Below are 12,852 nucleotides of genomic sequence, written 5' to 3'. Positions count from 1 at the left end.
GCCGTCAATCATGATAAAACTTCCTTTGAACTGCATTGTTATTCAGTCTCAAATTCTCAATTGAGATGTCGGAATAATAACAATCGAATGAAAGATAATTTGCATTGTAAAATGGCACTTGTGACTTGACTGTTGATTTAGGAATCAATCGACCTTAGATTGTTTCAGGATAAAAAATTACTCTATATCCTTTTAAGGGGCTCTATTTGTTACATCAAAATCGTTTCAGAGGTTACATTAGTTTTTAGTTTTAGTTAGGGACTAGGGTAGATGAGGCGTGAAGGGGTAAGACAGACAGACACACTTTCACATTAATAAAATTAGTATGGATAATGGATATAAATATTGTCATTATGACTATTTATGACTTATGCGCACTTGTAAATGCAGTCACGTAGGAAATTCTCGTGGATTAGATTAATCAATAGCCCTATCAAGTGTCATAATGATCGTAAGCACGTACGAGATAAACTAACTATAAACCCCTATTTCAAGGCTATCTTAAATAGTGCTTAAAAGCTCTGCCACTATTACCCATGAGTACCTTAAAGGTTATCATGAACGATTTAAGAGACTTTCGTACGTTTGTTAAAAATAATATTATTGAGTATTGTATGTTTAGGTCCGAAAAACCAAAGAAAATAATTATAATATTATATAGTGTGATGATATCCTTATAATATGTTGTTTATTTTCAACGCGAATAATATGAATCACCGAAATACTGCTTACAATCTCGAACATAACAATCAAACGGTAAACAAAATCACGATTCACGATCACAATATTGTACAATGTACTATCAGAGAAGTTGATTCCTAGGCAGATGGAGGACCTATGTAATTTGGTCGCGATACGTCAAACACAATCGACCGATTAAAGTTAACATTGAATTGACATAAGCTGACCAAATGACGTGGGTCTGCCTAGGAATCAATTTCCTCGATGGTACATCACTAGATGACGCCCGCAACTCCGTTGCGCCAAAATTTGTTTATCGCGTGGGAACCGTACATTTTCCGTGATAAATCATAAATCTGGGACACAAAGTGTCTCCATTGTTGTTAGCACGGCGACCAGCGGAAATGCGAAAGTATGGACAAACTGTGGAAATAAACCTAAGGCGCCGTTCCGATCTTTTTTCGTTCCGAAAAATTCAATTAAAATGCCACTTTATGACACTATAGTATATGTCATAATGTAGGATATTATTTGAATTTTTAGAACTATAGTCTGTCATAAAGTGGCTTTTTAATTGAATTATTCGGAACTAAAAAAGATCGGAACGGCACCTTAAGTTTATCTCCACAGTTTGTGACTATAGTCTGTCATAAAGTAGCATTTTAATTGAATTTTTCGGAACGAAAAAAGATCGGAACGGCACCTTAGGTTTATTTCCACAGTTTGTCCATACTTTCGCATTTCCGCTGGTCGCCGTGCTAGCATTACATGCCTCAGCTGAATCATTTTCGAACATTGGGGCGTGAAGAGGTAACAGACAGTCAGATGTTATAGACACTAGACTGCAGGCGGACAGACGGACAGACAGACAGACAGCTGATAGACATAACTTTCGCATTTATAATATTATTATATTTATACGTGGGTAGAACCATTCGGCACGAATAGGCCGGCTCGACCGGTGAAATACCACGTTCTCACAGAAAACCGGCGTGAAACAGCGCTTGCGCTGTGTTTCGCCGAGTGAGTGAATTTACTGGTGGCCCAATCTCATACCCTATTCCCCTCACTACCCTCCCCTATTCCCTTCCCATCCCTACCCTCCCCTATTGCCCTATTCCCCTCCCTACCCTGCCCTATTCCCTTCCCATCCCTACCCTCCCCTATTACCCTATTCCCTCCGGCCCCTGCAGCTCTTCTGATGCTGCGAGTGTCCATGGGCGACGGAAGTTGCTTTCCATCAGGTGACCCGTTTGCTCGTTTGCCCTCTTATTTCATAAAAAAAAATAGTATGGATATACAGGGTGTAACAAAAATAAGTGATAATACTTTAGGGTGTGTACGTGTTCCTTGTAAAGAGTTCACTGTGAGAGTAGCAGCGCTGAAAGATCAAAAAAAAATTTCAGTTTTGTATGGGGAAACTCGTGACGCTCGGGCCCTTGCTCATACAAAAGTGAAAAAAAATGTTGGTCTTTCAGCGCTGCTACTTTCACAGTGAACTCTCTACAAGGAACATGTACACACCCTAAAGTATTATCACTTATTTTTGTTACACACTGTATAATATATGGATTGATCTGAAATACACACTTTGATGAGGCGAACTTGTGACTTGCTTGTCACAAGTTCGCCTATGATGATAATTAATTCGGAATCAATGTCTGATGTTTTTGACCCGCGGGCGAGGTCAGCGGCGGGGGGTTGAGGGGAGGGGGCCGGCACTTGTTGAGCGATGACGCAAACAGTAGCCAATACGAGCTGTGAATTGTGATGAGTGTTTTCTTTTGCAAATTGTACATTTTATAGATATTTTTTTAATGTTGGTACGGATCAAAAATTAAGCCGGATATTCTTATTATATTCTTTTAGAATTAAGTTTATATACAATTTCATTATTATATTGATACTAGTTGACCCGGCAAACGATGTTTTGCAATATATACCTAATACATTATTTCTAGTATCGTAAAAAGTACTTCAATAAAAACCTATTCTCTTCTCTAACGAATACATGATACAAAATTTCATTAAAATCGGTTGAGCCGTTTTGAAGAGAGAATTAGATTGTCTTATTGTTTTGTTGTTTTGCCATAATATTAAATGCTATTTCGGGATGTTATTTATCGGACCTAACCTATAAAAGCTCCCAAATTTTATTATAATCGGTGGAAATTTTTCGAAAAGTTTTGTAACAAACACGATACAACTCGGCACAAGGATACTATATTATACAAACATTCTATTCTATAATCTTTGTACAATTATGTCTTTCGAAGAACAGTAGAATAAACAACTGTGACAAACAGGTTACCTACTTTTAAAGTGTTCAAATAATGTTTGCAACTGCGCACATAATATTGTTCGACAGTTGAAATGGAATAAAGAGATGTTCGAATTTGTTGTCATTGCAGTAAGTTATAAACTTATTATAAGGATAGTTATAGTATGTACTTAACATTTATTTGTAACAACTTTAGGTAAGTATACCGTATACCACAGCATAATATGCAAATGCAACTAAAATCCAGACATTTTGTACACACGTACAAAATTCGGAGAGACAAAAGGAAAATTTTTCATAACTAGTGACCCGCCCCGGCGTCGCACTGGTATAAAATATATAGCCACTTAAAAAATGATTAAAATCGATAGCCTATGATCCTTCACGTGATCTACTTCTTATCTGTGCCAAATAACAAAAAAATTGCTCCAGTAGTCTGTCAAGAAAGTGAAGAAATTAAAAAGTGAACCGTACATTTTTCCGGGATAAAAACCACCCTATCCTCCCTCCTTTCTCCGGACTCAAAGTATCTCCATGCCAAATTTCAGCAAAATCGGTTGAGCGTGAAGAGGTAACAGACAGACAGACAGACAGACGGACAGACAGACAGACAGACACATTTTCGCATTTATAATATTAGTAAGGATAGCCTTCCACAATAAATGGGCTATCTAATACTGAAATATTTTTTTAAATCGGACTAGTAGTTCCTGAGATTAGCGCGTTCAAGTTAGCCCTTTCAAATAATTTTCCCCGTTTTTTCTACATTTTCCTCAATTTCTTCGCTCCTATTAGTCTTAGCGTGATAAAATATAGCCTATAGCCTTCCTCGATAAATGGGCTCTCTCTAACACTGAAAGAATCATCAAAATCCGTTGCGTAGTTTTAAAGATTAAAGGAAACAAAGAAAAAAAGCGACTGTTTTATAATATGTATATTGTATATTTATTTTATTTTATTTATTTTATAAATTCTTTATTTGCATTATAAACAATATAAAATAACAAAAAACAACATTAGGCAAGGAACATAGCAAATAGGCGGCCTTACCGCTTTCAGCGGTTTCTTCCAGGCAACCAAAATATGGTGGCAGAAAATAATGTTAAAGTGCTAAACTTAAACAAAGAAAAAAAAATATCCTCATATATTTATAAAATATATATAGTAATATATTTATATATTTTATTATATTATGTGTAATACATCACATTCAAAACATATACATACACACACACATACATACATACATACACATACATATATATATATATAAATATACATACATACATACATACATACACACATACATATATACATATATACATTAAAAACCAACATTATAAATAAAGGAACATTAAAATAATTTTACAAAAAACACCAAGAGTTTTACAAGGACTGAGCCTGATCTAGGTAGTGTACTTTCAAACGTTTCCTAAAGATGTTAATTGATTCCGATTTTTTTATAAAATCGGGCAAGGAATTCCAGAGACGAATAGCGGAGATGGTGAAAGAAGAATCGTAGAATGAAGTATTGTGAGAAGGAAACGCAAGAGTCAGTTTGTTTGCAGAGCGAAGTATAGGATTGTCATGACCGAGGAAATTGAATTTTACTTTGAGGTAGTTAGGAGTAGAAGGAGGAAGGATGTATAGATATAGATAATAAAATTATTAAGTACTTATAGTTATAATATGCATTACTGTAATTTTTGCGGAGTGCCTCAAGTATTAAAAAGTCATACCTATAATATAGAGACAACTATTTAGGAAAAAGGCCAAAAAAGAAAGATACAAAAAAAGTTTTGAAAAAAAACCTTTTTTTGTACCCCTAAAACAGCAAAATATTCTGTGAAGGTACAAATTTTGTAGTAACTTTTTTCATTGAAGATTTTTCTAGTTTCGGTAAACTTGTATCCGTAAACTATTAAGTTTGGAAGAGATTGGATTTAAAAAGTTATAAATAAATCAAAGCACGCGCCGAAAGCAAGTGTTCACCTTTAACAATATCGCCCATGTTCGAACACTAGTTTTAAACTTCGTTATTTAATATTTTATTGGATAGTCTGATTTTTGCTATTTAAGTAAGTATATAGGTAATATATTTTGTGTTAGGACGGAGCAAGAATCATAGTGCATGTTATGGTAAGTCATAAAAAAGAAACATAGTGGGTCTTTGAGTACATTATTTTCATAAAGTACTGTTTTTCCATTTTTCATTTCGTGGTTATGTTATTTCGTTTTGTTTGTTTCATTACCGAATATTTCGTGTAATAATTTTTGTGCTTGATTTGTGTAAGTATAGAAATGTGTACTTTCAAGATGTCCATCAAAGTGATCGTTCCGTCATATCTATCGACATACGGTAAAGTGCTTATTCAATCTTTATCTAAATTATCTGGTCATATTATTTGCTTATTTATTGGTGTTACATATTAGGAGATATTATAATATTACAATTATTTGATATAGCTGCAATAATATATAATGCATTTATTACGTCGCATTTAGATATATAGGTCTTATCTCACGTAGCTAAGGATATTAGGATACTAAGAAAATGCGCGCGTGATGTATCAACTTGTAACGTTTGAATACTTTCTCTGAAATTTTACATTTTTCTAGTTGCCGAATTAAATAAGTTTCTTTTGACGTAATATGTGAAACAGTATCCCGTATATTCTCCCGCATATCCTGTAGTATGCCTATAAAGTATAAATCAATGAAAACAATAATTATTCCAAAACCTAACCTCTTTATAAGATTAAACGCTGTATAGATACATTTACAGACATTGAAAAGCCCAAAAAACTTGAATACTATTAATAAAGACGTGAGTGGATCAAGTTGTTAAATAACATTTTATAACGTACGGGCAATTACTCATTTTTTTCCTTAATAAAATTAGAACAAACCTTGTAACTTATCTACTTTATTATCCGGCTAATATCTGGCTGTAAGTAAAATCCACTTTCATTTAATTCAAATCATTCCCCTTTCCTAAAGCCCTCATTTATGCGAAAAACCCCAAATTTCAAATTGTTACTTCATACGTCTTCAATTTTCCGTGAACTGTTCGAACTTTGAGTTCGAAGTTGCAAATAGTTTAGACGCCTCTCTCCATGTGGCTGCTCGCGACTGTTAGCACTGTTAGCTAGGTGTCATTGACATTTATTCAGCCCGATGCCTTATCAGCCGTCTTAGCACCCGTTTTAGATGATTTCGCAGCTTATTAGCATCGATTTTAAAAAGTGTCTTGGCACCCGTTTTAGATAACTCGCAGCTTTATTAGCATCGTAATAAAGCTGCGAGTTATTCTTAGTCTTGAAAAAAAAAACGATTAAATGCAAAGAAACGTAATAGTTTCAAATGACGTAAAAAGTAACAAAATTGGCGAGTCCTTTTTGCGTGTGCAGTATGTGTTATATATTATATAATAAATTAAATGTTTAGACCACAACGACTACAGGCAATATTTTGTAATCTCTTTATCATGCTTATGGGATCAAATTGAAAGAGAAGAAGAACATCGAAGTTATCATTTGAATGAATAAATGTTTTTAAACGTATTCCAAAGATTAAATTGAATTCGTCTCTTCTTATTTTAACTGACTTCCAACAGAGAAGGAATTTCTATATTTGTTACAACCAAATATAGAATATTATTATTTTTAACGTACTTTTTCTAGGACTTACATTTTTTGTTATGGTCTTACTGGCTAGATTACAATGCTTTCAAGGCTGAATTAGTAATGGGGCGTCAGACTTTTTGCCAAACATCCTTTGTTCGTATAATAACTTAAATCACTATTTACGACACCCAAACGGGATGCGTTATACTTGGCGATATTGTAGATTAATTTTAAAACTAATAACTTTGAATGTATCGTTGAGTTGTTGAATAAAGAGTATTAGGAAGTTTGCGCCATGTTCTTAAAACCCCCTTATATGAGGAGATCTATCAAATCTAGTCAGACTGATTGTCGATCTGATCAGATTTATGTGCACTGTACACACAAGGGAATGCACAAGATGATTCTAGTCTGGGACAACAGGTGTCAGAATCCGATAGGCCTCTCCATATATTCATTCACTATTTAGGAGCATTTAGAATTAACAATATCTCAAGGGTCAAATCACATTGCAACGTCCATGAATTTTTCGGGATGCTGTAATATAAATTATATCTTAGGTAGTAGATTAATCAAGATTTCATTATATTGATAAAAATGCTTTAGTGTTAACTAAAGTCTAGAGTGCTGAAGAATGTAGAGTTTATAAGTATAGTCAATGAGTTTCTAAAATTAGTAACATAGAATATCATTGAGTATAGTACTCAGAGTGGAACAAAATTTTGACAAAATCCCTAAGCATCATCTGTCAAATTCTTCATTAAATTGAATGTTAATCCTAATGTCTGTCAGTACGGCGGTTAATTATCTTTAATGGTAACATACTCAGATAAGAAATAACGTGGGTCGAAAAAGTGAAAATGATAAAGCGACAATATGTACAGTTACATTAATGTATGTTTAGCAAATTGACATGTTTTTCTAAGATATGTGTATTTAACTAGGTGCATAGGAATTCCTATACCTAACTACGGCGAAATCAAAAATAATCATAATGCTTTTGGCTGTTTATGTATAACTTAATGATGTGATCATTTATAACGGATTATTCGATTTAAATTAATGAGATGGTAATAGATTTGCATGACTGATAAATTAGAGATGAAGTACATACTTACATTTACAAATTGAAAGATTTAATGATTAGGAAAAATATACAGGATGTAACGCAACTAAGTGATAATACTTCAGGGTGTGTATGACGTATGAGTTCCTTACATAGAGTTCACTGTGAAAGTAGCAGCGCTAAAAGAGCAACATTTTTGTGATTTGTCTGGGCAAGCGCCCGCGTGTCATAAATTTTCTATACAAAGGGAAAAAAACATTATTATATATATGCTTTTAGGGCTGCTACTTTAGGGACCCATACACACCCTAAAGTATTATCACTCAGTTTTGTTACAGCCTGTATAGCGTGAATAATTATTTTGTTTTGAGACTTTGTAGAATGAACTGTCTTGATATGCAATAAAATATATTTACGTATATATATGTATATATATTGCTCGTTTTCGAATTGCTCGTTTAAAGATATAAGATAATATTTATATGTTTTGTTTCTTAGGTGTGATATAAGCAATAGGCGTAGTAACCTCAGAAGTGCTAGTCATGAGGAAGTTTTGGCAAGATGACGATTCTGCCTTGTCCCTGTTATATGAGGAAACTGGTTTAGGAAAATAATTTATTGCAGCATTGAAAGTGATTCATATTTCAGCCTGGATTGCACTTTATTTATAAATAACAATTAAAATTTAAAAAATTCGGACGTCTTCGAATTTGAAGCAAAAGTTCACAAAACCAAAATAGAAAAGGCCGGAAGGTTCCAGCAGCTCTTCTGATGTTGCGACTTGCGAGTTGCGGGTGACGGTAATTCCTTTCCATCAGGTGATCCGTTTGCTCGTTTGCCCCCTTATTTTATTAAAAAGAAACAACATTGCCTACTTACTTCCAAGCTGGAAGTTCCACCAATGTAATTTACCGAGGTGTTTTGTTATAAGCGTGGTCACTGATTTTGCTTACTATCTATCATATCATAGAGCACAATATTGCCGTATATAAAAAAAGTGAATAAAAATTTTAGGGCTTAATCGTCAGGTATGCATATATTATAATCCATATTATATAAGATATCATTTTATACATAACTGGCGATTTTATAATAAAAAATGTTCTCGGTATGCACTTCGAAATTCCTAAAAAAATCTTTTCCTTAAATGGAGCACCATAATGAATGGAATTGTACGTAATTGGCGTTCTATGGTTGACATTACACACCACGTTAAACGGAAGCGTGCGATCATTGTTCTGTTCAATCGAAGAACAAAATTGTAGTACGAACTAATTACTCAATATTCCACGCTCATTTAATTTTGTAGCCCGTGAAGAATTTTCTACTGCAGCAATATCTAATTGAGCTTACGTAGATATCTAAATATCCCCCTAAGAATACAGTGCACAAGGGGTAGAAATCGGGATGATTAAGACTAAGGGCCAGGCCATAACACTGCGTTGAGGCGTCGCATCGTATAAATCTAAGACGCCGCAGAACGCATCGTGAAAATTTACGATGTAAAGAGTGCTATACTATATGAAATTTTTGCGTTGCGACATCGCATTTCTGTGCGATGTTGTTTTTGCGATACGACGCCGCAACGCAGTGTTGTGGCCTGGCCTTAAGCTGTATGTCCGTCGTCACCAATCTATCTCCGTGACTATTGAAATGTCAGTTACATAATTTTATAAGCCGCTATGGAACAAGAAGAGCCGATAAAATACTAAAATAAGAAATCTAACTTAGCTTCTATACCGTGTTTTTAGCAATTATAATAACGTGTCCTTCATGCGCGATTCCGACTCGCACTTAGCTAGTTTTTCCTTTATTACGACTCACTGCAATCCGGATACATAATTTTATGTTTCACTTACCTAATTATTATAACAGCATGAGTTTTAAATATATTTATTTGTAGGTTTAAGTTTTACATAACGTGGTATTCATGAGGTGGCTGTGGCTATTTCTCTAAAGTCTAAAGTATTTTTTATGTCAATTTTATTATTGGAATCCTAAGTATTATTATTCTAAAAGGGGTTTAAATTATTAATAAGATGTTAAATTACTCTTTGTATGCTCCAGGTTTTATATTTTTTATTATGTCTATCAATAAAATGATAATTTGAGCTAAAAACCTCATAAACAATATTATAATGTAGTTCTTATTCATTGCATCGTCACATTTCTAAGAAATGGTTGACAAAAAGTAAACATGTTGATGTTTTGATATTTTAAAAGACATATACTATGTACTTACTTACATAAATTATGGTTTTATATTATATCGTGTTCCAGGAGGAACTCAATTTTTTAGGCATGCATTGTATTACTGCATTGTCTTAACTTAAAGATTCAAAAATTAATAATCCCCCTTGTTTTTCTGAAGTCGGTAAAGAAGCGAAGACGTGATGTGTACTAAAAGAGAAACTTTAAATGTTTAAAAAACCTTTTTGAAGTTCCAAAAACCAAATTAATGAATCTAATCTAAGTAATGAATATATGATGTTATCAAGAAAACTGATGTCCACCACTTTATGTAAGTTTCTACTTATTAGTATTTCGATGGAATTATGTAAGATACCTTATTAGTTATTTTATTACCATAACTAAATTAGAAAGATTGGGATTTTTCCAATGAAAAATGTGGTATTTACAAGGTAAATTATTTTTCTGATTTTTGTTATGTTATTTTTAGTATGTTGTTTGTAAAATAAAGCCATTATCGTATGCAGGAAATGTATATATTTCAAACCACTCAATAGTGGAGATGATAAATGCCTAACCACATTTCGAAATACAAATTTTTCAATCTACGAGTGCCAGCAATCATTAAAATCAGTAAAGAATGAATATTTTGCAATCGTTCGAAAAAACAATAATTTAAATTCAAATATTTGTTTTTTTTTTATTTCTATTTGACTAAAATGAAGCACCTATACTCTAACTGATAGAATCAAATTCCATTTTTTTAAACAATCATTAAAATAACTGAGATACCTGCGTATTAGCTAACCTTTTGTGTGACCGCTCTACCTGACAATGGTCCTTCAAAGAAACAGAATGAATGGGCCTCAAATACTATTTGGAGTTTTTTGTTCCTTTAGTCACTTTTACTACTAAAGCGATTATTGTTTTATTAGCACGTAATGTGCTAATTTTTCATTAAGCATGCTAAAATGTCAGGTAAATCACGGTAGTTCCGTTCATTATAATCATAATTTTATTAATAAGGTAATTAACTATGTATAGCATTTAGTTGAAATAAATGTTAGTGTAGTTAAAATAAACGGATCTTGCAAAATATCGAACGTTTAACCAGTTTAAATTAATTTTATTTTCGCACTTTAAAAGTTATTCCAAACAGGAATAGGAAACAATTGGTCAAGTGCGAGTAGGATTCGCGCACGAAGGGTTCCGTACCGTTATAGAGCAAAAATAGGTCAAAAATACTAAATAGTGTTTTTGTATGGGAATTGATTTTGAATTATAACTTGAATTTATATTTTATTTTAGCACGTGCTAAGCGCGCGCACGGCAAAAGCTTTTGCCCGCGGCTTCGATTGCGTTAAGAAGTATTATTATATTATACAATCTTTCGATCAAAATCCTTTTTTAGCGGATGCCTACGGCATAACATCTACCTGCATACCTAGCCCGATCCGTCTTAGATTTTATATTAAGTACATAATTATGTATAAACGGTATTTTTGGTAGCAATTTTTAAGACATTCACAAAATGTACATATTATAACGTACTTAAATCTCTTGCATTTGACCTTTAAATTATACGTCAGCCCAGTAGAGTCTGATAAGAGACCGGCGTTTCTGAGTATTGTTATTGCAAATTAATATTCATTAGTGAAACACATGTTCAAATCGGACGATTTTGCGACTCTACGCGTGGCAATGATGCGTTTTACAGTTTTGTAGAAATCTCTCTACATAGAGTGCACTTTCGCGAATATCTTTATGGACATTAGCCGTGTAAAAGTTATAAAATCACGTGAAATTTCTCACAGATCACGTGAAGGTTGGCTGTACACTGTAGCTGGTTTATGCTAGTTTTATCGCAGTTTAAGTGTGTAATACGTTCCCGAGTTGGTATAATAAACTTTCACAATCAACTCTACATTTTACTACAAGATGCCACTACATTTTATAAATGATAGAAAGGAAAATAACGTCCATATTGTATCTGATGTTTCCCAGCAATTTACTCACACTAACACACATGAAGCTCTATGTAGAGCAACAGACGATACCTACTGAGTACTGACATTGTGTTTGAAATTACTGATATAAATGAACGTTAACAAGCGACGTGCCGTATTTTTTGTAATTAATTGGCGCCTGATCTTATTAAGCTAAAAATAGAACAGAATAAAGCACAAGTTGCAAACGCTTGCACTTTGAGTTTATTTACAGGTTATAAATAGTGAAACCACCGAACTCTACATCGGTGGCAAAAACGCAGTAATTGGAAATCATTCATTACATCACCGTTACATGGAACTCGAAGGATGAAATTTGCATTTGTGTAAACAAGCAGCTGAACTATAGACCGAAATACCACGCTGAACGTACTCGACATGATTATAATTCCAAGGAACGTGAACGAATAATGCGACTTAATTTCGAAACAGAATTCACAAATAATGTTTATAATGGGGGAATCGATGTTAATATGAAACGCACGAAGCACATGGTCGGTGTCAATAAAAAGCGATAGGTTAGAAACATTACTCACCACATAGAGCTGTTCCATATTCCTTCCAATGTAAACGAGTTTTCGATGTCATTTTTAATAAATTCTTTTACGACGAACTAAATTACAGACTGGGCTTTTGGAATGAGATTGAGCACTGATTAAGTATACTTTAAAATTAAATAAAAAGAAAAAGTTACAAACAAAAATTATGGAAAATAAGAACCCATGATAGATATAAATAACCAAAGAATACTAGCTAAATATCACAAAATAAAATATTCGATCTAAAAATTATGGGTTTGGAGAAACGTTATAACCGATGGGGCTTCATCTTGGAAGGTTTATGTGTTGTTGGTCTGCTGGTTCATAGTGCGATGAAACACGGAGACTGTTAACGCGGCGGCGGCGAGTGAACAACTGAAGAGAACTGAACAGTGAACGATTGAGACCGGCTGAACGCGGGCGAACGAACTGTCCGGATAACACTCGACGAAACGGAATGAGG

General features: G+C 33.7%; 1 protein-coding gene across 1 annotated transcript in view; it reads right to left on the bottom strand.

The window, feature by feature from the left end:
* The window catches only part of LOC121730114 (facilitated trehalose transporter Tret1-like), a 19,677-nt gene extending 6,825 nt beyond the window's left edge, over nucleotides 1–12,852 (bottom strand). The window contains exon 1 of the mRNA XM_042118972.1: nucleotides 12,387–12,852. Within this exon, the coding sequence (XP_041974906.1) occupies nucleotides 12,387–12,438 (52 nt within the window). The 5' untranslated portion in view covers nucleotides 12,439–12,852. The remainder of the gene's footprint in view (nucleotides 1–12,386) is intronic.

Source organism: Aricia agestis, chromosome 9 (assembly GCF_905147365.1).
Source record: "Aricia agestis chromosome 9, ilAriAges1.1, whole genome shotgun sequence".
NCBI lineage: Eukaryota > Metazoa > Arthropoda > Insecta > Lepidoptera > Lycaenidae > Aricia > Aricia agestis.
Note: the sequence above shows the minus strand (reverse complement) of the source record. Positions and strands in the feature narration are given on the sequence as shown.